The sequence below is a fragment of the Megascapheus bottae genome, chromosome 24 (assembly GCF_031878675.1).
Source record: "Megascapheus bottae isolate mThoBot1 chromosome 24, mThoBot2.hap1, whole genome shotgun sequence".
NCBI classification, from domain to species: domain Eukaryota; kingdom Metazoa; phylum Chordata; class Mammalia; order Rodentia; family Geomyidae; genus Megascapheus; species Megascapheus bottae.
This window is the reverse complement of record NC_143532.1, coordinates 27,904,761-27,930,770: the sequence shown is the minus strand read 5'-3', so window position 1 is coordinate 27,930,770 and position 26,010 is coordinate 27,904,761. Positions and strand designations below refer to the sequence as shown.

Below are 26,010 nucleotides of genomic sequence, written 5' to 3'. Positions count from 1 at the left end.
AGTTTGGTACACTTGTCTATAACTTTAGTATTTTGTACTGAAAAATATATAAGTAAACCAAGATGATTACTTACTCTGTTGGCTCTCCTTCATCAGGTAAAATGTTTCTGGTACACTGAAGAAGATAATTTCGAAGAAATAAACCCCTTAGTGGATGTTGCACACCACGGCACATTTCTACCAAATCTTTTAAAATATCTTTCCTGGACTGAGGAAATGACTTGACATATACAACTCCAACTGTAATCAACAGATAGCTAGAAAAATTATGAGGATAAAGTTGATTAGAAATAAAATATTCAAATAAAAAGTAGTTATATCTAAACATATTATATATGATATGTGTATATATAAAATAAGATAGGAACAATGCTGTTTTCTCCTGAATTATGAGGAAAGCATCACCTGAGTTAAAATAAAAAAAAAAAAAGAAAAAGAAAGTACACAAATATGACTATTTTTTAACAGGGTTTCCTATATAGTACATGCTGATTTTAAACTCAAGATCCTCTTCCTTCACCCTCTGGGGTACTGGGATTGTAGTATGCACCAAATCTGGTTGTCTGACTTCTAAAAGTACATGTACAGAGTTCAGCATGAGACTTGGTGGCTCAAGTCTGTAATTCTAGGCTTCAGAGGTGAAGATTCCACCTGGAAAAATGACATCATTCCAAGCTACAAAGGAAACACAATAGCTAGATACAGTAATGCTCGCCTGTCATGCCATGACACAGGAAAGCACCAAGAGGAGGATCAATGTCTAGGCTGGCCAAAGAATAAAGCAAGATCCTATCTAGAAACAGCAAGACAGAAAAAACTGACTTGTTGGAACCCACCTAGCAAGTGTAAGGCTCTGATTTCAAACCCCAGTATAGGCCAAAAAGCAAAAGAAAATAACATTCACAGTAGTTAGTCCTTTCTGAATCATGTTCAGAAATGCTCCAAGATCCCCATTCAATGATTGAAACTTCAGATAGCATTGATTTTACATATACATACACACTTATACTTTATAAATTGGGCACATTAATAATATAAACAAAGGTATGGCAATACACTGTAATAAAAAGTTACATGATTAAAAAGTTATGTCTTTTTTTTTCTTGTCCTCATATCCTATTTTATTAGGTTTACCCTTATGATGATGTGAGATGATACAACATCTGCGTGATAAGATAAAGTAAGATGAGTGACACTGAGGTAGTTTTACACTAATACAGTAAGGACTAAACATGAGCACCAAAATAGCTACAATGGCTACCAAACCACTAAAAGTGACTAGCATACATAATGTGGATATGCTTGACAAAGCACCCCTAGCAGAGACAATGCAAGATTTCGTTTGTTATTTAGAATACTTTACAATTTAAAACTTTATTACTTCTGGCATTTTCCATTTAATATTTCTGGACAATGGTTATCAAATATAGCTAGGTAAGGGAAGATTACTAAATCACCATCTACATCTGTCTATGGTCTGTGTGACCTCTAAACATATAGAAACAGATAGTTAACTTTTCTAGCACTTAAAGACTTAAAATAGGGCCTGGAGTTTGGCCTAATGCCTGCCTAGCATGCACGAAGACCAGGGTTCGATAATTTACTACCACGTATATAGAAAAAGGCTGGAAATGGTGTTGTGGCTCCAGTGGTAGAGCGCTAACCTTGAGAAAGCGCAAGGAGAATGCTCAGGCCCTGAGTTCAAGGCCCGGGACTGGCAAAAAAAAAAAAAAAAAAAAAAAAAAAAAGACTTAAAATAAAAATAACAGGGCCGGGAGTTTGGCCTAGTGGTAGAGTGCTTGCCTAGTATGCACGAAGACCCAGGTTCAATTCCTCCATACCACATACATAGAAAAAAGCCAGAAATAGTGCTGAGGCTCAAGTGGTAGAGTTCAAACCTTGAGAAAGTCCAAAGATAGTGCTCAGGCCTTGAGCTCAAGCCCAGGACCGGAAAAATAAATAAATAAATAAGAGTCTCCTTTTTAAAATTTTAAATTCTAATAAAATGTAAACTTACTCAAATAGTATTTGCCAAAATGTTAGACTCAATTTGTTAAGATATCCAATACTTTTAAAGTTAATTTTTCTAAAACACACACACACACACACACAGAGTGGGAAACACAGATATAAAAGTGTTCAGATTCTAATTACTTACAGCCTTGGGATTATGTTTCCAGCATATTGTACAAGCTCATAGAGATCCGCTACTTTTCTTCCTTTAGCAAATTCATCTGTCAAGTAAACCTCCAAGTAGTGCAGCTCATCAGAAATAGCCATATCTTTTCATTATGATTAAGGACTCAAAATAAAGATAATCCAATCAAAGTGTAAAACTTGTTGATGTTATTTAAACTATTGGGCAGGGACAAGGGCATAGCTGAGAGGTGCAGCATGTAGAAAGCTTTGGGCTCATCTTCCACAAGGTGAGAATCTATGGAGAAAGCTAGGTGCAGTATAAGCATATAAATTCCAGGACTCAGGAGGCTGAGGCAAGATGATTGTAGGTTTGAGACTAAACTGGAAAAAATAGTGAGAACTGCCCCCCGCCATCTTAAAAAAAAGGGGGGGGCTGGGAATGTGGATTAGTGGTAGAGTGTTTGCCTAGCATGCATGAAGCCCTGGGTTCAATTCCTCAGTAACCACATACACTGAAAAGGCTGTAAGTGGTGCTGTGGCTCAAGTGGTAGAGTGTTAGTCTTGAGCAAAAGAAGGTCAAAGACACCACCCAGGCCCTGAGTTCAAGCCCCAGGACTGGAAAAAAACAAAACAAAACAAAAAAACCCCCACAACTACCTGATATCTTTTGAGAAACATCAAATATCTAATAATTTAAATATAATAACAACCCATTTAAAGAGTTTAAACACAGAATAGGAGCTTTAGCTTATTGGCAGAATGTTAGTCTAGAATGAAAAGGAACAAGTCCATTTCCCCAGTCTGTAAAACATAGAAACTTTAAACATAGAAGCTTTAAACAAAGGGCCATGGCACCAGGAGTTTTGCCTAGTGATAGAGTGCTTGCCTAGCATGAAAGAAGACCTGGGTTCAATTCCTCGGTACCACATACATAGAATAACAAAGAAGTGATGCTGTGGCTTAAGTGGTAGAGCCAAGGACAGTGCTTAGGCCCTGCATTCAAGCCCCAGACTGGCAAAAATAAACAAACAAATAAATAAATACAGAGCCAGGCACGGGTAGCTTCTACCTATAATCCCAGCTACTCAGGAGGCTGAGATCTGAAGACTGTGGTTCAAACCAGCCCAGCAGGAAAGTCCCTGACACTCTTAACTCCAATTAACCACCCAAAAAAGCCAAAAGTGGAGTTGTGGCTCAAATAGTAAAGCAATAAGTCCCAAAGAAAAAAGGTCAGAAATAGTGCTCAAGTACTGAGTTCAAGCTCTAGAAGTAACACCAAAGGGAGGTTAAAGTTTTTGTTTTTGTTTTTTTTGTGCCAGTCCTGGGCTTGAGCTCAGGGCTTGCGCACTGTCCTTGGACTTTCTCAAGGCTAGAGCTCTACCACTTGAGCCTCAGCACCACTTCCGGCTTTTTGCTATGTATGTGGGGTACAGAGGAATCGAACCTGGGTCTTCGCGCATGCTAGGCAAGCACTCTACCACTAGGCCAAACCCCTGGCCAGGGGGAGGTTAAAGTTTAAGCACAAAAAAGGGTACTCTGAAAGCAAATTTTCCTTTTTTCTCCTTTAGCAAATATGCAAGAAAAAGGAATGTTTTCTTAAGACAATGAAAAAGGATATATTTCCAGAAAATTTTAATAAAAAACAAAACTGATCTTATCAAGCAATAAGTGTGTTATGGATGGCGACCGGAAGGAAAAATTAGAAGAGATCAAGGGAAAGGGTGACATTGTCCAAAAAGAAATGCATTCTTAACTTGACTTATGTTATTGTAACCCCTCTGTATATCACAAAAAATTTTTAAAAAAGAAGTATGATCCACATGATTATATTTTAACATTAAAAAGATACAAAGTTCGTAGTAGCTCTTTGGTGATAACATAGATGTCCGGAGTTCACCAAGCATGTTAGAAGCATGTTTCAGAGCGTCCATAAGCTTGTTTTTGTCCTACAGAAATACCAAGAGAACTGATAAGAATACTTAACATAAATTTTTATCTGAGTTATACAAATTTCTCCTATCATGAATTTGTTATAACACAATTCAAGAGTACACAAATTATTTTAGTCATATACGCTAAATGAAAAGACCTCCAAGAGATAGAAACAAAAGCCATATAAAGAGTGATTGTTGTCCTTAATGTACTATGTTATCTCTCATCTCTCTTGCTGTCCCTGGTTATCTCATATTGTTACAGTATTTTACCTTGTTATCTGATATACTGTATATATGTTTATTTGGTTATTTGAAATAGGATAGGGAAGGGGGGGAAACAAGATGAGGGGCAGGGGTGGGGGGAGGGAAATGGGGACCAAGACATGAGAAAGGGTATCAATGTTTGTGCAGTAATGTACCTTCTATGTGGTGAATATAATGTAACCCTTCTATTAATTGCAATAAAAAAATAGATGAAAAAATATTTTAGTTACATAAAAATAAACTTCATGCAGTTTCTCTTTGCCTGCCTCTCCAGGATTTCAAGCTTCCTGGTATAATTTCATTTCTATCTTTTAGAATATTAAACTATATTAAATAGGCATCAATATGTAATTTTTATGCTAGTTTCTATAATAAATGTATCGATTTAGTATAAAAATTTAGAATTTTCAAGAGATCCAGGGAAGGGAAAAAAAGAGCTGAACATTTCAAATCGAAAGGACTTTAAACTATTTATGCAATAATTATCATTTTGCGTCCGTTACTGGGCTTGCTCTCAGAGTCTCATGCATTCACTCAACACTTTCTTTTTTTTTTTTTTGCCAGTCCTGGGCTTGAGCTCAGGGCCTGAGCACTGTCCTTGGACTTTCTCAAGGCTAGAGCTCTACCACTTGAGCCTCAGCACCACTTCCGGCTTTTTTCTATGTATGTGGTACCGAGGAATTGAACCCGGGTCTTCATGCATGCTAGGCAAGCACTTTAACCACTAGGCCAAACTCCCGGCCCCCACTCAACATTTTCTATCACAGATGGCATACCTATAGTTCTGGCTTTCTCCCTTGCAGTCATAGGGCTTGAATTCACAGCCTGGACACTGTCCCTGACCTTTTGTGCTCAGGGTTAGTGTTCTACCACTTGAGTCACAGCTTCATTTCTGGCTTCTTGGTGGTTAACTGGAGATAAAAGTGTGGGGATCTTTCTGCCTGACTGGCTTTGCCTCAGATCTGAGTCTCCTGAGTAGCTAGGATTACAGGCAGGAGGCCATGTACCTGACCAGTTTGTTTTTCTTTTCTTTTTCTTCTCTCTCTCTCTCTCCCTATCCTTCTCCCTATTCTTCTCCCTATCCTTCTCCCTCTCCCTCTCCCCCCCCCCCCCCCCCCCCCCCCCGCTCTCTTTCTCATTGGTCATGGGTCTTGAACTCATGGCCTGGGCACTGTTCCTACTCTTTTGCTCAAAGCTAGCCTTCTACCAGTTTGAACCACAACATCATTTCCAGTTTTTAACTGGTTAATTAGAGATAAGAGTCACGCAGGGACTTTTCTGCCTGAGCTGACTTTGAACCACAATCCTTTGATCTCAGTTTCCTGAGTAGCTAGGGTAACAGGTATGAGCCACCGATACCCCGGCATGAGTTCTAGCTTTTTGCTTATTAATTAGAGATAAGCATCTCAGAGATTTGTCTGCTTGGCTAACTTAAAACTTTGATCCCCAAATCTCAGTCTATGGAATATTAGGATTAATATTGAGCCACCAATGACCAGCTGCAACAAACATTTATTAGGTACCCATTAGAGAAATTCAGATTAGTTTATTAGTGTGGTGATAGTCAGGTATTAGTGTGGTGATATTAAAAGTGATGAGTGCATAAAAGGCAGGTTCTCTAGCTTTCATGAGCTTGTATCAGTAGCAGACTACTGATATGCATGCTCTACACAATGCTAGATAGAAGTGAATCTAATGGCAGATATTGAAGATTAGACTGACTAGAAGTAGCAGGCTATTTCACTTTAGAAAACACTCCATGTGCTTCCTTAAAAACCTATAATCTATAATTATGTCTCTCACATTTTCATTCTTACCAGGCATCTCTTCATCTGAAAGGATTGTACCTTCACAGCCTGTATAGCTTCATCCAGGAGCTTTTCCTGCTCATCCTGAGGTGACTGCTGTGTTGTAGGCTGCAATAAAAAATTTAAAAACAAAACTTTAATTAGTTCTTCATAAGTACTACAGCAAAATTTTCATTTCTATCATTCAAATCATAGTCCTCTTTTAAGACTTTCATATATGGTTCATTCCAGCTCTGATTTCAAACTAATCAATTTCTGACAACTACTAAGGTGACCCAACATTCTTGAGGAAGGATGGCTTCAAAGAAAGAGGTATGAACTGGGTGTGGTGGCTTATACCTTTAATCCTAGCTACTCAGCAGGCTGAGACGTGAGGATCACAGTTCAAAGCCAGCATGGGCACTAAAGAGCATGAAACTCTTATCTCCAATTAATCACTAGAAAACAAGAAGTGGGGCTATGGCTCCGGGTAGGGCAGTAGCCTTGAGCTGAAGAGCTCAGGGACAGTGCCCAGGCCCAGAGTTCAAGCCCCATGACCCACAAAAAAAAAAAAAAAAGAAGAAAAGAAAGAAAAAAAGAAAGAGAGACAGAGACAGAGAGAGAGAGAGAGAGAGAGAGAGAGAGAGGGGGGGGGGGGGGGAGAGAGAGAGAGAGAGCGAGCTCATAAGAACACACTTAAGGGGTGTGTTCTGCTAATACAGTAGATTCTAACCAGAATTTAGCTATCAAAACAAGCTACAGTCCAATCCAAATCTGACAGACTATTTTCCTCTTGACTACTTTTCAAATGCACTCTAGACTATTCTTTAGACCAAAGAATTAGTTTATAGAACACCGATCCATTCCACTTTAAAAGTACTGTTAATCATTTATGATAATGATAAAGAATACTCTCCTCTAAAATCTACCTCAATATGTTGGAAATGAACTTGTTTACAACTTGGGAGGGGTTGGGAGAGGGAAAGTGGGAGAAAAACAGAGTAAGGGGTAACAGTGTTCAAGAAGTAATATACTCACTACTTTAGGAATGTTACTGTAACCCCTCTATACATCACCCTGACAATAAAATAAAATTTAAAAAAAAAACACCTATCTCAGAATTCACAAACACAGATATACAGCTATAATGGATACATACTCTTCTCTATCATCAGCAAAAATCTGCTTGAACAATAATTAACTCTCATCAAGTAGAATTATCCACTCCTTCATATTATATAAACACAGTATACATTATTACAAATTACAAATAATGGTCATCTTTATAGTCTTTGATATATAAAATACATGAATAAGCTAGTTCCAAATGCTTAGATTGTATATTTATAATTTTTTTATTTTTTGTCTATGTGGTACTGAGGACTTAAAACCCAGGGCCTCATGCATGCTAGGCAAGCATTCTACCACTAAGCCACATTCTCAGCCCCTCAATTGTATATGTATATGTGTATATGCTGGTCCTGAGAATTAAACACAGGGCTTGGGTGCTGTCCTTTAATTTATTTGCTCAAGGATGGCACTCTATTATTTGAGCCACAGCTCCACTTCTGGTTTTTGGCAGTGAGTTGAATATGAGTCTCACAGACTTTCCTGCCTGGACTGGCTTCAAACTGTGATCCTCTGATCTTAGCTTCCTGGGTAGCTAGGATTACAGATATGAGCCTCCAGAACTTAATTTTTAAGTGGCTACATAATCAACAAATGAAAACAAATATATACCATATACATACATATAATTATTACTCAGTCATAAGTACAAAAGTACTGATACAGGAATTTAGACAAAATATGCTAAATGAACAAACTGGGAACATTGTATAATTTCATTTATTTGAAATATCCTCAAAAGAGAAATTATCCATAGAAACCCTCAGTATATTGGTGGTTACCAGGAAGAAGAGTAGAGAATCATAGCCTAATACTACAGGATTTTGTCAGGTTAGCAAAACATTTCTGTGCATTAAAAAAGTTTTAATACAGTAAATTTTATATTAATTCTACCTTATGTTTTAAACATTGACTGAAGATAAAATGCCTCTTAAACAATGAGTTAGAAAAGATGGAAGGCAAGAGCTTATTACTAAACATAAAAGTAAAATCTAATTGGTTTCATACAAAACAACAGTCAATCAAAACAATATTTCAAATGAACAAATTTGAAATGAACATTTCAAACAACATTTGAAATGAACAAAGAAACATAAACAATATAAACTACTCTATACAGTAATAATTTATAAAAATTGATAACTCTTTTGGTTTTAGAAAGAGAATAATAAAATCGGGACCAGGAGTTTGACCTAGTAATAGAGTGCTTGCCTAGCATGCACAAAGTCAGGGGTTTGATTCCTCAATACCACATACATAGAAAAGCCAGAAGTAGTGCTGTGGTAGAGCATTAGCCTTGAGAAAGTCCAAGGACATAATTCAGGCTGAGGTCAAGCCTCAGGATTGGCAAAAAAAATAATAGTAATAAAATAGCTACATGCTCCTAAAACTATTCTTCCTCAAGAAGCATAAATCATTTTCAAAGAAAAAAATGGCACATGCCTGTAATCCTAACTACTCCAGGTTGAAATCTGCCAGGCACTGGTGGCTCATGACTATAATCCTAGCTACTGAGGAGGCTGAGACCTGAGGATCACAGTTCAAAGCCAGTCCATGAGACTCCTATTTCCATTTTGCCACCAAAAAATCAGAAGTACAGCTGTGGCTCAAAGTGTTAGAGCTCTAGCTTCAAGAACAGTACCCTAGCCCCTGAGTTCAAGACCCATGACCAACAAAAAAAAAGAAAGGAAGAAAGCAAGCAAGCAAGCAGGCAGGCTCTTCCAATGTTAACTTAAAGAGAACATTAATATACACAGCAGAACTGTTATATAAAATGCTAGTTGTAGAAGTGTTAAGGAGAATGTCAGCATTTACTGATTTGGACTTCATTAAAGTTATTTCCCCTCATGTGCTAGTCCTCTGAGAACTTTAGTAAAACCACCCTATCATTTGCTTTTGGTTTGGTCTTGTGGCTCTTTACCTATGCACAACAATAATTAAAAGTAATGGATTTCATTAGATTCAAACAATCAACTTTGATATGTGACTTTTTGGGGGGGGGGGGTGTCATGGGGCTTGAACTAGGCCTGGGCCCTGTCCCTGAGCTCTTCAGATCAAGTCTAACACCTTACCCTTGGGCTAAGCCCCACTACCCATTTTCTACAAGTTAACTGAGGTAAGAGTCTCAGGCCCTTTTGTGCCGGGGCTGGCTTTGAACCTTGATCCTCAGATCTCAGCCTCCTGAATAGCTAGGATTACAGGCATGAGCCATGACATTTCCTAACAATAAAATTTACACATCCAATTAGTACAGTTATTACCACCTTCTATCTCTATAGTTTTTTTTTAATCTTTCCAGATGGAAGAAAACACTATATCCTTTAAATAGTCCTGTCTGTCCTGTCTCAATCCACCAAGCATTCTACTTTCTCTGTTTTAACTACTCAAGTTACTTCAGGTTTATGAAATCATAAAACTTTTTTTCCCTTTTGTGCCTGGTTTATTTTACTTAACTGTGCTTATTTATTTTACTTAGCATAACATCTTCAAGGTTCATTCATATTGTAGCAAGTTAGAATTTCTCTAATTTCCAACACTGAAAAATATTCCATTATAGGTATTTACCACATTGTATTTGCTCATTCATCCAACTTTGGACATGTGGGTTGTTTCCACCTTTTGGCTACTATATATAATAATTCTTATTAAAACAAATAAAACCAAGCTGGGCACCAGTGGTTCGTGCCTATAAGCCTAGCTACTCAGAAGGCTGAGATCTGAGGATCACAATTCAAAGCCAACCAAGAGGCACTAAAGTTCATGAGACTCTTATCTCCAACTAACCACCAAAAAATTGGAAGTGGCGCTGTGGCTCAAGTACTAGAGCTCTAGCTTTGAGCTGAAGAGTTCAGGAACAGTGCCCTGGTCCAGAGTTCAAGCCCCATAACCAAAAAAAAAAAAAAAAAAAAAAAGCTATAGATTAAAAGATATTTGTATAGAATGACTAAAAAGATTCAATGATCTATAAAACAAAATGAATAAAACCTTGACAAAAATTCTATTTTGTTATCAGTGGACTATAAAGTTTTAGATTCTAGCAGTACGTGGTTACTGATTCCTGTAATCATAGTTCAAAGCCAGCCTGAGCATGAAAGTCCATGAGACTCTTAACTCCAATTACCCACTAGAAAAACAGAAGCTGCACTGTGGCTCAAGGGGTAGGGCAGTAGCCCTAAGATGAAGAGCTCAGGGACAAGGCCCAGGTCTAGAATTCAAGTCCCATGACCACCACCAACAACAACGAAGTTTTAGATTATAAATAGAACAATTTAGATTATAGAAGATATTACAAAGTAGGCTGTAAACAAAAGATATAATACAGAAAAGCATTTTTACAAATTAATAAGAATGTAGTTGTGTTACAAATGACTATTATTGATGCGCTTCCATAAAAGATCATACAGATATTTATATCATGAATATCCATCTTTTCACTAAACATACACTAAGTAACCAATGTCTCCTCACTCTTGGAAGTAGTTTCCATTTATAAGTGGCTGTATTTAACTGCTGATAAGGTCAGAGAAAAATGGAAACACTAATCAACAAGGAAAAATCAAGATCAAATTAACAGGGCTAGGAGTGTGGCTTAGTGGTAGAGTGCTTGCCTAGCATGTATGAAGCCTTGGGTTCAATTCCTCAGTACTACATAAACAGAAAAGGCCAAAAGTGGCACTGTGGCTCAAATGGTAGAGCACTACAGGCCAGGCATGGTGGCTCATGCCTGTAATCTTAGCTACTCAGAGGGTGAGATCTGAGGAACAAGATTCAAAGACAGCCTGGGCACAAAAGGACCTGAGAGACTTATCTCCAATTAACTTCTAGAAAATGGGAATTGAAGCTTAGCTTAATGGTAGGGCTATTGCCCTACCCTGAAGAGCTTAGGGACAATGGCCAGGCCTAGGGGTAGGGCAGTAGTAGCCTTGAGCTGAAAAGCTCAGGGACAGCACCCAGTCTGAGTTCAAAGCCCTATGACCCACAAACCAAAAAAAAAAAAAAAAAAAGGTAGAGCACTACTAGCTTTGAACACAGGGAGACTCAGGGACAAAGCTCAGCCACTGAGTTCAAGCCACAGGACCAGCAAAAAAAAAGAAAAAAAAGGAAAAAAATCAAATTAACATTTAAAAATCAGACCCATTGTAGACTGAAACTGACAAACTGCTCCCAAGTGCACATTGTTACAAGGTGCAAAGAAAAGCAAAGGTCACCATGAACAGATTGCTTAAAGAACTACTCTCTATTTAAGCAATGTACTTGTTTCCTCCCCTATAAAATAGAAATAATACTACTACTATGAGGAATAAATCAGGCTCAAAATATGCCTATAACTTTGTATATGACAGTAAGAATAATATTAATATCCTATCTCCTTTAGATGCAAGCAAGTACCTCCACCCATTGTGGCACTTATATGTTAGTCAATACCCCAATACAAACTACAAATATAATCTGATCATCAAATGCAAATCAACTGTAAAAAGGAAAGAAATCCCACACAATATTCTATCATGCTAATGAAAATGTTATTTTTTAAGATAAAATATACAAATCAACAATTTGTAGGTAGAATTAAGAATAGTGAGGGGTTGGAACCTTAAAACAATTTGTAAGACGGGTACAAGTGTGGCTCACACTTGTAATTCTAGCAATTCAGGAAGCTAAGATCTGAGGATTGTAGGTTTAAAGCCAGCTCAGGCAGAAAAGTCTGTGAGACTCTTATTTCTAATAAAAGAAAACAAAACAAAAGTGGAGCTATGGCTCAAGTGAGAGTGGGAGACAAGACGGAAAAGAAAAAAAAGGAAAGAAAAGAAAAAAAAGGGGACAGTAGTACCCAGACAAAGTCCAAGTCCCAGGACACACACACACACACACACACACACACACACACACACACACAAAGATGATGATGATGATGATGATGATGATGATGATGATGATGATGATAATTTTGGAGCTGGGCACTAGTAGCTTATGCCTATAATCCTAGCTAGTCAAGAGGAGATTAAGGATCATGGTTCAAAGCCAGCCCAGGCAAGAAATTTGATGAGACTCTCATCTCCAATCAATTAACTACCAAAATGCCAAATGAATCTATGGTTCTAGTAGACACAGGGCATGCACCTTGAAAGCACAGAGACAGCACCCAGACCAAGTTCAAGCCCACCCTAGTACTGGAATAATAATAATAATAATTTGGGATACCAGAATGTAGCTCTTTTGCACAGTGATTGCCTTTAGGATCAAGCAGGCTTCAAGGTCCAAGACAAAGAACCCCATAATTTGAATAGCAGATCTATAATAATGCAGGAATCCTATGATAGAATACATCATGAACTACTCTCAGCTTTATCTATTGGAAATAGTCAATCTTGTCCATTTGAAGAATTTCTGCTCATCCTCCTCAGAATTAACTCACATGCTATTTTCTGTAGTCTTTCCCAAATTCCCCAGGCAAAACTCTCTTCCAAGAATCCAAAGCACTGGGTTGACAGTGTCATAAAGCAGCCCTCACACTGCATTACAGGAAGTTCCACAGCAGGTCCCCTCCACTTGTTTGGACTCACTGTCTAGCAAAGTCCATGGCACTAAATCACACAGATGTTTGATTAATTGAACTCAATTCTACATTTTTAGGACTGGGAAGGACCAAGGAATCAAGATTTCTTTCCAGATGCTCAACAGTGATGCTCAAAGACTTAAGTCATAGAGACAATGGCTGTGATTTGATTTCTTTTCCCAATAACATTTGTAAGAACTGGAGTATGTCTGATTCAACACTCCCATTTGGTTTACTCAGCATGGAACTAGAGTATGCAGTAAATCCTCAAGTTTTTTTCCTTTATTGAACATTATAAATGACAACTAATAGAGAATCCAGATCCCAAAGTTAAAACTTTACACTAATCATGTATCGATTTCCAATTGAAAATAAAAAAATCTAAAAAATAAGAAACATTATTATATAAGGTAGTATATGTAATTTTGCTATCTCCTATTCACATACTCAAAGTGAAATCTGTGAATAACAAGATATTAAAATTCACAGCATAGCAATACCCTCCAAAATTTATACAGTGTAGACACATGAAACACTAATAAAAAGCAAGTGACAACTTGCCTTTATTGGAACTAGACTCACATTTTAAGGAAGTTCAGGTTTCATAAGCCAAAGCCACACACACCACGATTTGCTGCCATCACAGAGAGGCCCTAAGAAGAATGACTATTTGTGCAGGTAAAATCCAAGTAAAATACTTGGATATCATCAGTGAGGAGACGAATGAAGAACGGGTCTAGTTCCCAACGAACAAATGTGGAAAGAAACAAACACTGGCCTTCCAAATGTTAGGCTCAGTAGAAGACAGAAGGAAGGCTTTCAGGAAGTCCACCTAAACAGGTCCCTAGAATTCGCTGGCAAACACTGCAAACAAGGAACATACGGCCACGGAAGGCCAGGAAACCACGGCGGAAGCCGTGGAATATATTACTTGGAGGGGAAAAGCCCGCAGGGCCGGACGAACACTGCCTAAGCACAAAGGTGAAAATGCACCATTTGGGCGGGGCCCAGCGCCAGCTCGCAGGCTCAGGCGCTCCGCACGCCCCCAACTTGGCAATTCGCTCCGACCTGACACGAGTTCCCAGGTGGCTGATTCGACTTAAGAGGCCTTCACAGACACCCAGAACCTCCGGGCTGAGCCACCCCCTTGAGAGAGGCCGCCTCATCTCAGAACCACCGCCGCAGCCGGGAGCCGCCGCCCACCCCGGCCCCAATCAGTCTGCTTGCGGCCTTCCTCTGTCCGACTCCTACCCTGCAGGCCAAGTAGGGTGGTCCTAGCCCCGATCAGGCTTCAGGCCCCCTATCCTCAGCTAGCAGAGCTTTGGGCCGGTGGGAAAAAGCAGGGACTGCGAGTAGGGTGGGCCTGGAGCCCACCACCCCCACAGCACTCACCATGGCGACTCCACCGAGCCAGCAGCCTGCAGCACCGTACCCCGCGAAGAGCCTCCCGCGGTCAGGTGACGCTACCCCTCCAAGCCCCGCCCCTCCTAGGCCCGCCTCCAAGTCCTGCACGTGATTCGTGGATTGGACCGCTTCAAGAAATCCAAATCTCGCGTGCTTATTGGCTCTTGCCCCTTAACGCCAGCCTGAATGGCCGAGACGCCAGCCAGTCTATCCATAGGCTGTGAGAGAGTGGGCGGGAGCGATGCAGGACTGCAGGTGATATTCAGCTGCCGAGCAGAGAGCCGACGGAGGAAGTAGTGTTTAATGAGAGTTTGTTATGAAGGAAGGAATAGAAAGAGAAGCTGCCTACTAACGTCCCCTGTGTTCGCCTAGGCTCACGCACTGCTTGCTGCGCATGTGCATACGAAAGACTACGATTGGCTTATTGGACGATCCCTTTGTCACGTTTTAACCAATCTAGTTGCGCCAGGGGTGGGCCCTGGCTTTCTTTGGCCAGCGCTGCTTCCGCGCGCGTTTCGTCCCCGGCAGCTGTGCGCCCGAGTCTTGGGGCTGGCGCCATGGGGTCTGGACTGATTCCCTGCTTAGCCCCGCGCCTTGGACTCTCAGAACCTGATGTGCTGAGGTGAGTCGGGGTGTGCACGCTGAGAGAGAGAGGCCTCTGGGTCACGATTCTGGGTTTTTCTCCGGCATCCTTCTTCCCGCGCCACTGGTGGTGCTGTTATGACAGGGAGCGCCGGACTGAGCGAAACTTGGGGCCGTGAGTGTGTGAGAAGGCACAAGGAAGCCCTTGTAGATAGCTGTCCTTGGGTGCACTGTGGGGTCACGGTGGTAGGAAAGGAAACACGTCCGGGAGAAACCCCTGGCATTCCGCGGACTCGCGGCGCCACCCGCAATGGAGAGAAAGTCTGCCAAGGGAACCACGTAGAATATTGTACAGGATGACGTGCTGGACAACTGGGGTGCAGGGCAGGGCTCTGCCTCATAAAAACTCAGAGAAGATGCCGAGGGACAAGGTGCCCTTTCTTCTGTGACCAGGTGAAAGAAGAGGGATGGAGAGCTTCCCAGACTATTAGCAGCAGAAGCCTTGAAAGTTCGGAGGATCTCTTCATGATCTTGGCTTCCAGATAAAGCCTTGGCAGCCAATCATGTGGAGCAAAAGTAGGCCCTAGGCAGCCTGCTGGTGAAGGGAAGGAAGCACTTCTTTAAAAAGTTTCTTTATAAGCCGGGCGCGGTGTCTCACGCCTGTAATCCTAACTACTCAGGAGGCTGAGATCCTGAGAATCGCGGTTCAAAGCCAGCCCAGGCACTAAAGACCTTGAGACTCTTATTTCCAATTAACCACTAGAAAAGAGGAGCTAGGACTAGGGCTCAAGGAGTAGTGCAGTAGTCTTGGTCTGAAGGAGGACAGCAGCGCCCAGGCCCAGAGACCAACCCCATGACCCTATAGACCGCAGAAGCATTTAAAGCAAATTCTCCAAGTGTGATGTTGGATCCACAGCAGCATTAAATACAAGTTCTTGGGCCCCCATCCCAGGTCTACTGACCAGAGCTGAGAGTATGCCCCAGAATCTTTTACAAGCCCCCAAGATGATTGATGGTCTTGTACAGTAAAGAGTACAAGTGAGAACCACTGATTTTAAGAAAGAAGGAAGAATCCTGAGGTAATCGGCCTGCCTCTGGTAGTTTTTGCTTGTTGCAGTGATATAGAGAGGAGAGGAGATTTTTGAGGGGAAGAAAGTGAACGTACTTTTGCCAGAAAGCACTTGGTTAGGCATATTATGGATCTCTGGTATCAGAATTGTGGCCGTCTCTGAGGATTTCTCCTCCCCAAAGAAGGTGAGTTACTTTCCCAGCCCCAGATAAACTTACACAGTGGTTGGTTTCAGGGTGTAGTCCACCATTGTTTACCTAGGTCAGACAGAAACAAATGTTTGAAAACAGTTTTAGTGACTGCATTGCCCTTATGAACTAGGAAAGCAGAAGAGTACCTGCGACTATCCCAGGTGAAATGTATTGGTCTATCCGCACATACCACAGAAACCAGCAATGCAATCATGTGCCTGGACCTGGCAGCTTCCTATGTGAAGTGCCCCTTGGACAGGGTAAGTACGTTCCATTCAATGTCTAAATTATCATGTGAAACCCTAAAACTTAACCATTACATTTTAATTTTTAGTTGGACTAAGCTTGGTCAAAACTCTCAGGTTTTAAGATTTTCCTGACTATACTAAGTTATTCTAAATTAACCTGAATCATTTTACCCAGTTAGGGGAAACAATTTTTTTCCAGTATGTTTGTTTAGTTACTCTGACTCCCTCTTTTTGCATGAAGCTCATCTTCCATGCTACTATTATATACTTTTGAGGGGAGGAAGGAGGGTTATCAGTACTGGGGCTTCAATTCAGGCTTGTCATTGTCTCTTAGCTTCTTTCACTCAAGGCTTGCATTCTACCACTTGAGCCATAGTTCCACTTCCAGTTTTTTGCTGGTTAATTGGAGATGAGTCTCAGACTTTCCTACCTGGGCTGGCTTTGAACTGCAGTGCTCAAATCTGAGCCTCCCTAGTAGCTAGGGAGCTAGCTACCATCATGAGCCTCCAGCCCCTGGATATAGCATTATACTTCTAAGCACATTTTTTTCTTTTTTTTATTAAAGAATTTATTAACATTCGTTTTTACATCATATTTCAAATGTCATGTTTTACAAACAAGTATTCAAAAAGGGAATCTGTATATACAATCACTGGCACTTAGATTTTAGAACATAATTAAAATCAGGCTGAGGGTTTGTATGTCATATATACATATTAATCTATGTAATAAAACATATCTATAGAGTCATAAATTTTTATGTCTATGTAATTGTGTTTATATTTCCAGTACCATGTCTAAAGCACATATTTTTAAGGGTTGCATGGGGTTTTATGTGTTTGTTTGTTTTGTCAACTCAGAGCCTGGGCACTGTCCCAGCTCAAGGGTAGTGCTCTACATTTTTTTGTGTGTTTCAATCAGTTGTAGTGAGCAGCTACTGCCCTACCCCTTCTGGTTTTCTAGTGGTTAATTGTAGATAAGTCTCATGAACTTCAGTGCCCAGGTTGAGATCTCAGCCTCCTGAGTAGCTAGGATTGCAGGTATAAGTCATTGGCACCCAGGTTGCATATTTCTTTTATCCTGGTTACTGTCAGAATTCATTGTCTAGTGTTTTGGCTGTTTCGTAAAAATACTTAAGCTGTTTGACTACCTGCATGTGGTATTTTCCTGGTGAACAGGACCACCTGTGCTCTCCTTTAAATGCTCAACCCCACTGAAGCGTGGGGCTGCCTTTGCTCTGCTATTAAAATGACTCCTAGCTCTGTTCAGAGTGCTGGTGACTATTCTTGGCGGTCTCAGGGCTCCCCCAAATAGCTAGGATATTACAGTTACAAAATGGTTGAAACTGCTTTGGAGTTAGGAAGCTTCATATGTTGAGAAATCAATTCTCATCACCATTAATTGCTGGATGAGTCTTGGGTCCATAAAATGGGGGTGAGACTGTCATTTCACTGTTTTTTTGTTTTTTGGGTTTTTTGGGTCGTGGGACTTGAACTCTTGGTCTGGGTGCTGTCCCCGAGCTCTTCAGCTCAAGACTACCCGTGGAGCCACAGGGCCACTTCAGGTTTTCTGTTGATTAATAAGAGTCTCACAGACTTTTGGACTTTTTAGTGGCAGGCTGGCTTTGAACTGAGATCCTCAGATCTCAGTCCCCTGAGTAGCTAGGATTACAGGTGTGGGCCACCGTGCCCCGCTTCACTGTCTTATTTTGATTGAGCAATATAAGTATATAACACAGCACAGTACGTTGTCATAATGGATATGTTCATTAAATGGTTGGAATTTAAAAAAAAAAAACTAACAAACTCTCCAACTTCTCCTCATCCCTGACCCTGACTTCAGACTGTGATACTCAGTTAATACATTTCTCTACTTTAATAACTTGTGGTTTCGTAAATGTAATAACTTACCCCTTTTTTTCCCTAGAATGCTCTGCAAGCTATTTGTCTTACGTGACCCATCCTTCCTATTCATTGGTTTTGAAGCTTTCTGTTTTAACTCTCCCAGTTTTCCCACATGGTCAGTCCTGTTAGTCGCCTTGATTTATCCTTTTTCTTTCATCTAGTTCACCTTCATTTCATTCCCACTACTTCCCTATTTTCTTAATTTTCACATTGACACCTGTGCTGAAAAACAAGTAACCATATGTGTAGCTTTTCAGTTGTTTTTATTCTAACAGCTTGAACATGCTAATACTAAAATTACCTTTGTATACATAACTATCTCTGTAGTATGAGACAATCTATAGTATGAGCTTCTAGAAAGCAGAAATCTTCTTGACATGATTTTTGATTTTTTTAATTAAATGAAGCTAAGCCTTGAGTAGAGTGACTTGTCACAGAATTAATTTTGAACACATGATACCACTTACTCAGTATATACATGTGTATATTTGTGTATATATAATATATATTATATATATATACATACATATACATGGTGGGAACTTATATATTGTGTGTTTTTTTCTTTAAAGGCTTATTTAATTAAACTTTCTGGTCTGAACAAGAAGATGTACCAGAGCTATCTTAAATCTTTTGAGTGTTTACTGGGCCTGAGTTCAAATATTGGAATAAGAGACCTCAGTGTACAATTTAGCTGTACAGAAGCAGTGAATATGGCTTCAAAGATTCTACAAAGGTACGAAACTTAAAGGAAAGCCCATATTGATAGATAAGCACAACTATCCAATGATCAATTCTGACTAACTTTCAGTAATCCTCATTATTTGGGGGGATTATGGTTTAAGGCCAGCCTGTACAAAAATTTTGTGATATTAGCTGGGGGCAGTGGCTCATACCTGTAATCCTAGCTACTCAGGAGGCTGAGATCTGAGGATCAAGGTTCAAAGCCAGCCCAGGCACAAAAGGACCTGAGACTCTAATCTCCAATTAACCTCTAGAAAATGGGTAGTGGGGCTTGGCTCAAGGGTAGGTTGGTAGTCTTGAACTGAAGAGCTCAGGACAGCACCCAGGCCGAGTGCAAGCCCTATGACCCACCAAAAAAAAAATATATATATATATATATGTGTGTGTGTGTGTGTGATATTACATGTCAACTAATGCATCATTGTCATCCCAGCTATGTGGGAGGCTGAGATTAGGAAGATCTTAGTTAGTTCCAGGCATTATAGTACAATCCTACCCTGTCATCACGTTTATAACAGGAAATGTGAATGGGCATATTTCAGTCCAGGGTGAGCTGGACAAAAAGTAAAATCCTATAGAAGAATGCATGGCTCAGCCTGACTAGAAAGTGTGAAGCTGTAAATAAAAACTCCACTAATGCAAACAAATAAAATAAAGATACTAACTTGACAAGAACTGTACTTATAAGCATTGTTAGTTTTATATTTTCAGCCCCTTTGAAATTGATGTTTTCTTACAAATAATTTTCCAAACACTAATCTGCCCTAGCTATGAGGCCAGTCTTCCCCAGACACAGCAAGCAGATCTCGACTTATCCAGGCCTCTGTTCACCACTGCTGCACTACTTTCAGCATGCAAGTAAGTCCTCATTTTTAACTGGATCTTTCATTCTCAAACAACACTGCTAACTTAGTTGATTTCTTCACAGAGCCCATTTTGCCTTACAAATAACACAAGGAATGTGACCTAGTGTTGTCAGAAATTCACTTGTCAAGTGGCACACATATATGTAAACTTGAGTTAGCTTTTCATGAGTAAAGCCTCAGAACAGTGGTCATGTGTGATTTTTAATTTTTTTTTTAAGTTCTAATTATAACAGTTCTTCAATTTATCAAATATTTGTATAATATCTGTGTCTATACTGAATTATTGCCTAAAAACATTAGTAATTGTTGATATCTTTGGCTAATTTGTATTTAATCTTGCCAGAAGTGTTCCCAGAGGTGGGAAGATATACTTAGCTATTGACAGAAGAGGTTTCTGAATACTTATCTGCTAATTTAAGGGTGTTTGGGCTCTGTTAGCTACAAACCTAGAAGTGATTGTCATTATAGAAAATGTCCCTTTAGGGCCAGGAGTTTGGCCTAGTGGTTAAAGTGCTTGCCTAGCATGCATGAAGACCCGGGTTCAATTCCTCGGTACCACATACATAGAAAAAAGCCGGAAGTGGTGCTGAGGCTCAAGTGGTAGAGCTCTAGCCTTGAGAAAGTCCAAGGACAGTGCTCAGGCCCTGAGCTCAAGCCCAGGACTGGCAAAAAAAAAAAAAAAAAAGAAAATGTCCCTTTAATTCAACAAAGATATATGTGTGCAGGGAGATAATGTGGCTGTTACTGCAGAAAACAGTGAAAATTATTAACACCACTTTTGAAACTAAATTATACAAACAAGAAAGGTCTGAACATGTATCCTGAATGAGAAGCCTATTTTGTTTTATTTTTTTAGTAGTAGTTGCTGTAGAGTATTGTAAGAAAGTTGTTTATACTCTCCTGTAATATAAATACAAGCATCATATATTAAGTTGTTTTAAAGATACTATGATTTTCATTCTACAAATTACATCTGAGGTTTACTAAAGAGTTGAGGAGGCATTAAGCTCCAATAAGGGTGAGGAACTTTTATTTTCCAAGGGCAGTTTGGATATTTATAACATCATTCACAGGTCATACAAAATTATTGATACAGGCAGACAGCCATAGGCTGCTGATAAGAAACATATATGTCTATCATCATTTACTGAACGAATGGAGGAGTGGGGGTTTGTGAACTGTGGGCCCTACATTCTCCACCCCTGCTAGAGCAAATATCTACATGCCCCATTTGTTACAAAGCAGATTCTGTACGCATGTTAACTCTCTCAATTTATTTACTAATAGAGCTTTAGAAGACGAATTTGCATGGTTCTAGCTACTGACATGTAAAGAAAGTATACATTTGAAGGTACTTAACAAATCATAAGCAAAAGAAATTAAGCTTATAATCTGGCTTGCCAAAAAACTAGTCCTGTGAAATTCTTTTGTAGGATTCTAAAACTAAAAGTGGATAAAAACAAAATGGCAGCCACTTCTGGTGTAAAAAAAGCTATATTTGATCGACTCTGTAAGCAGTTAGAGAAGATTGGACTGCAAATGGACAGTGAGTATTCTGTAGGTTTTTTTCCTTTTTCTTTTTTTCTGATCCTGGAGCTTAAACTCAGGGCCTAGGTGCTGTTCTTAAGATTTTTGCTCAAGGCTATTGCTCTACCACTTGAGCCACACCTCTGTTTCTAGCCTTTTGTTGGTTAATTGGAGATAAGAGTTTCAAGGACAGTTCTTCATTGGAGGCTGGCTTTGCACTAAAGTGTTTGGATCTCAGCCAACTGAGTAACTAGGAACCCTAAATACTCAGGAGGCTGAAATTTGAGGACTGTGGTTCAAAGACAGCCTAGGCAGGAAAGTTTGTGAAACTCTTAACCCCAATTAACTACTTAAGGTCAGAAGTGGCACTGTGGCTCTAGTGACAGAGGGCTCACCTTGAGCAAAAAAAGCTCAGAGACAGCACCCAGATTCAAAGTTCAAGTGCCAGAACTGGCCAAAAAAAAAAAAGGTATGAGCCACTGACACCCAGCAAAAGTCATATTGTCAAACTAGAAACTGCTGCTTTCTGAATTCTATATTTCTGGCCCATCTATTTGTGGATCAGACTTATTTTTACAAGTAAAGCCCTTTAGTAACTTAAAAAGCCTATTTATGGCTCTATAAATCCATGCCCAGAGAATGGATTCTCTGTTAATATGCTCTAGTGTTCACATACATGCACATAAACAAAGCTAGAACTGATTCTAAGACTGACAACAGATGCAAGGGCCTGGGAATGTGGCTTAGTAGTAGAGCAACTTGTCTAGTGTATGAAGCCCTGGGTTGGATTCCTCAGTACTACATAAATAGGAAGAAGAGGAAAAGAAGGACGAGGAGGAGGGGAGAAGGAAAAGAAGAAGCAGTAGCTAGAAGAGAAAGGTACAAGAAGCAGCAGCAGCAATTAGAAAAGAAAAAGGCACAATCATTTGTCTTCTTCTAGTTAGTCATCAAGGTAAATAATTTTTGTGATCCAAAATATGCCAAAATACTTTAATATTGGAATTGACAATAGGAAAAACAATAACAACAATCTTGATAACACTTCTTTTTCTTCTTTCTTTTTTTAAAGAAGCACCTGGAGACTTAGGTAGTCCACCGAGGAAGAAAAAGAAGTTGGTTGAACCACCAGCAAAGGGTAAGACTTACTAACAATATATAGACATTGAGACTAGTGTAGTATAATTAATGAAGCGAACATTACTGTGGCTCTAGTAACTTATTCTGATAAGTGCCAGATTTAGAGTAAATCCTGACCATTATTCACTTCATAAACAACTATTAATGGCAGTAACAGAACTGTGATTAAGAATGTGTCTAAAGCAAGGTACTGGTGGCTCACATCTGTAATTCTAGCTGCTGAGGAGGCTGAGATTTAGGACTGTAGCTCAAATCCAGCCCAGGCAAGAAAGTCCATGAAACTCTTAACCACTAGGAAACTGAAAGTGGTGCTGTGCCTCAAAGTGGCAGAGTACTAACCTTGAGTGAAAATGCTCAGGGACAGTGCCCAGCTCCTGAGTTCAAGCCCCATGACCAGAACAAAAAGAATATGTCTAAAGCCAAACTGCCAGAGTTCAAATCCTGATTTGCTGCTGTTGAAAGCTTTAGACAAGGCCGGGAGTTTAGCCTAGTAATAGAGTGCTTGCCTAGTATGCACGAAGACTGGAGGTCAATTCCTCGGTACCACCTACATAGAAAAAAGCTGGAAGTGATGCCGAGCCTCAAATGGTAGAGCTCTAGCCTTGAGAAAGTCCAAGGACTGTGCTCTGGTTCTGAGCTCAAGCCCAGGACTGGCAAAAAAAAAAAAAAGCTTTAGACAAGCTGACTACTGGTAGCCTATAATCCTAAGCTACTCATAAGGATGAAGATTCTAAGCTAGTCGAAGCAAACATATCTTGGAGACTTGCTTTCCACTAAAATGGCAAAAGCCAGATGAGGAGGTGTGTCTCAGGTAAAAAAGTTAAGAGAGAGTGTAAGACCCTCAATTCAAGCTCCGGTACTAGCACCTAGAAAGGCTTTAAATAAATTAAAGAACATCTCAGAAAAAAAATACAGCAAAGAGCAAAGCAGTTCAAAACCAGCCCAGCTCATGAAACTCTTATCTCCAGTTAACCACCATGAAGCCAGAAGTAGAGGTGTGACTCAAAATGGTAGAGCACTAGCCTTGAATGAAAAAGCTCAAGGATAGTGCCTAGGCCCTGAGTTCAAGCTCTATGACTGACAGAAAAAGAAAAAAACTAAAGGACATCACCCAGTATTTTCTCTCTCTCTCTCCCTCCTTCTCCCTCCCCTACTCCCTCTTACTGTCTCTCTCCCCTCCCTACCTCCTTGCCTTCTCCCTCTCACACACACACACATATAATTACACATTCAAATTTAGAAAGCTCATCCCAGCAGTTTAAACTAGGAGCTTTCATAGATTAAAACTGGAAATAAATGTGGCTAGTGTATAAACCTGGAAACAAACCTGGCTCTTATCTTGGTATTTGCTTTATTTAGCTGTGCTTTGCAGCTAGATCACTAATTGTAACTAGGTAGCTAGATGGCTGATTGTGACTGGCTGGTGCTTTTTTAAAATTAATTACTATAAAATAAAATTCCAGTTTATTTAAAAATATATATATAAAAAAACTCTAGTTATAAAGACAGTCTCAGGCTAAATCCTTATTTGGGGGAAGGGGAGAACTGGTCATGAGCCTTGAACTCAGGGCCTGAGCTTTTTCTGCTCAACACTAACACTCTGCCACTTTCAGCCATAGCACCATTTTTGAGGTTTTGGTGGTTTATTGGAGATAAGAGTCTCACAGATTTTCTATCACCTGGCCTAAACTCTTCTTTATTGGTTCTTATTGGTTTTATTGGTCTTTATTGGAAGTAATAATTTCTGTGAGCCTCAATTTGCTTATCTACAAAATGTGGTAAACACACCACACTTCATAGGATTGTGTTGAGGGTTTAAAAAATACTGGCAAGAGGCCGGGAGTTTAGCCTAGTGGTAGAGTGCTTGTTAACATGCATGAGGACCTGGGTTCAATTCCCCAGAACCACATACACAGAAAAAGCCAGAAGTGGTGCTGTGGCTCAGATGGCAGAGTGCTAGCCTTGAGCAAAAAGTGTCCAGGCCCTGAGTTCAAGTCCCAGGACTGGCCAAAAAAAAAATAAAAACTGTTAAAAAGATATACGTGGGCCAGGCGCCAGTGACTCACACCAGTAATCCTAGCTACTCAGGAGGCTGAGATCTGATGATTACAGTTCAAAGCCAGACCAAGCACAAAAGTCCACGAGACTCTTATTTCCAATTAACCACCAGAAAACTGGAAGTGGTGCTGTGGCTCAAGTGGTAGAGTGGTAGCCTTGAGCTGAAGAGTTCAGCAGGCCCAGAGTTCAAGCTTCACAACCGACAAAAACAAAACAAAAATATATAGTGCTACTTGGAGTATAATGGGACAAAAAAATGAATATTTCATTTCAACATTATGGTCCCCTCTTGCCTTTACTAATTGAAATAGATACTTCAAACAATTTTACTTTTTTTTAAACTTCATTTATAAATGTATTTTGAAATTTTTATAATTTTCTCTTATAGAAATAAAGAAGGTAGAAGACATCCAACATAAACTAGAAAAAGATGAAGATCCAACAACTCAAGATTATGAAGAATGGAAAAGGAAAATTTTGGAAAATGCTGCCAAGGCACAAAAGACAAAAGCAGAGTGATTTCTGCTTCAAGAATTGTATCTGCTTCTGTTAGTAAACCACCACCCCATGAAGATTTGAGGGCTTTGATGAAATTACTTTGAACTTTCCTAACAAGGTTCCTGACCATTGTCTTACAGCAAAGAACTCAGCATACAGGCAAGTTTTGGACAGTGGACTGGCTCCTGACATAAGAACATTACATCAACCACAGTGTCTCATATACTCTCAGCTCCCCACAAGTCTACGCTGGAATTGGAAGTTATACTTTTTGTTTTCAACTAATGACAGTCTGGTTTTGACCTGAGTATATATTTCATGTTTAAATGGAATCTTACAGATTTTACTTACTTTTTTATGTAAAATTTTTTGGTTTACTTCAATATATTACAGTCAAAGGTAGTATTTTTTTTTTTAATTAAAGGTATATTTGCTGTCCGTTTCAGTGAATCCTTGTGTGGCCAAAATCTGTGTCTTCTCCAGCAGGAAAAAAAGCCCAGGTTCCTATACACGACTCTTCACTGCTCACTGTACCCCATTTCAAATCACACTTTCTGGGTTTAAGACCCTACTCAGCTACTCACTACTTGTGAGACATTGATAAAGCAATTGACTTCTTTATGTTTCATCTGTGAAACAGTAAAAAAAAATAAATATTTCCTTAGAACAATATTAAAAGAAGTGTAAGAGCCAATACATGAAAACAATTACCTGTGAGAGTAAATTCTGAGTAAATATTAAAGAATAGAAATGTTATTTGTGGGACTGGGAATGAGGCTGAGCATGCATGAAGCTCTGGGTTTAATTCCTCAAGTACCACATAAACAGAAAAAGCCAAAAGTGATGCTGTGGCTCCAGCAGTAAAGCACTAGCCTTGAACACAGAGAGGCTCAGGGACAGAGTGTAGACAAAAGAAATGTTATTTGTGGGCTGGGAAGGTGGTTTAATGGTAGAGGGCTTAGCTAGATGCATG

General features: G+C 39.7%; 2 protein-coding genes across 2 annotated transcripts in view; one reads left to right on the top strand and one right to left on the bottom strand.

Annotated features, from left to right (window-relative positions):
- The window catches only part of Vps35 (VPS35 retromer complex component), a 36,405-nt gene extending 22,031 nt beyond the window's left edge, over positions 1–14,374 (bottom strand). The window contains exons 1-5 of the mRNA XM_090357688.1: positions 14,202–14,374; positions 6,155–6,253; positions 3,989–4,085; positions 2,159–2,282; positions 75–257 (exon numbers count right to left, since the gene is read on the bottom strand). Of these exons, the coding sequence (XP_090213814.1) occupies positions 75–257; positions 2,159–2,282; positions 3,989–4,085; positions 6,155–6,253; positions 14,202–14,204 (506 nt within the window). The 5' untranslated portion in view covers positions 14,205–14,374. The remainder of the gene's footprint in view (positions 1–74; positions 258–2,158; positions 2,283–3,988; positions 4,086–6,154; positions 6,254–14,201) is intronic.
- Positions 14,375–14,386: 12 nt separating this feature from the next.
- On the top strand, positions 14,387–25,487 carry Orc6 (origin recognition complex subunit 6). Its single transcript, XM_090357693.1, has 7 exons — positions 14,387–14,835; positions 16,186–16,315; positions 18,780–18,943; positions 19,720–19,809; positions 21,251–21,363; positions 22,414–22,479; positions 24,928–25,487. The coding sequence occupies exons 1-7, from the start codon at positions 14,771–14,773 to the stop codon at positions 25,056–25,058; spliced, it is 759 nt and encodes a 252-aa protein (XP_090213819.1). The 5' UTR covers positions 14,387–14,770; the 3' UTR covers positions 25,059–25,487.
- Positions 25,488–26,010: the final 523 nt, after the last annotated feature.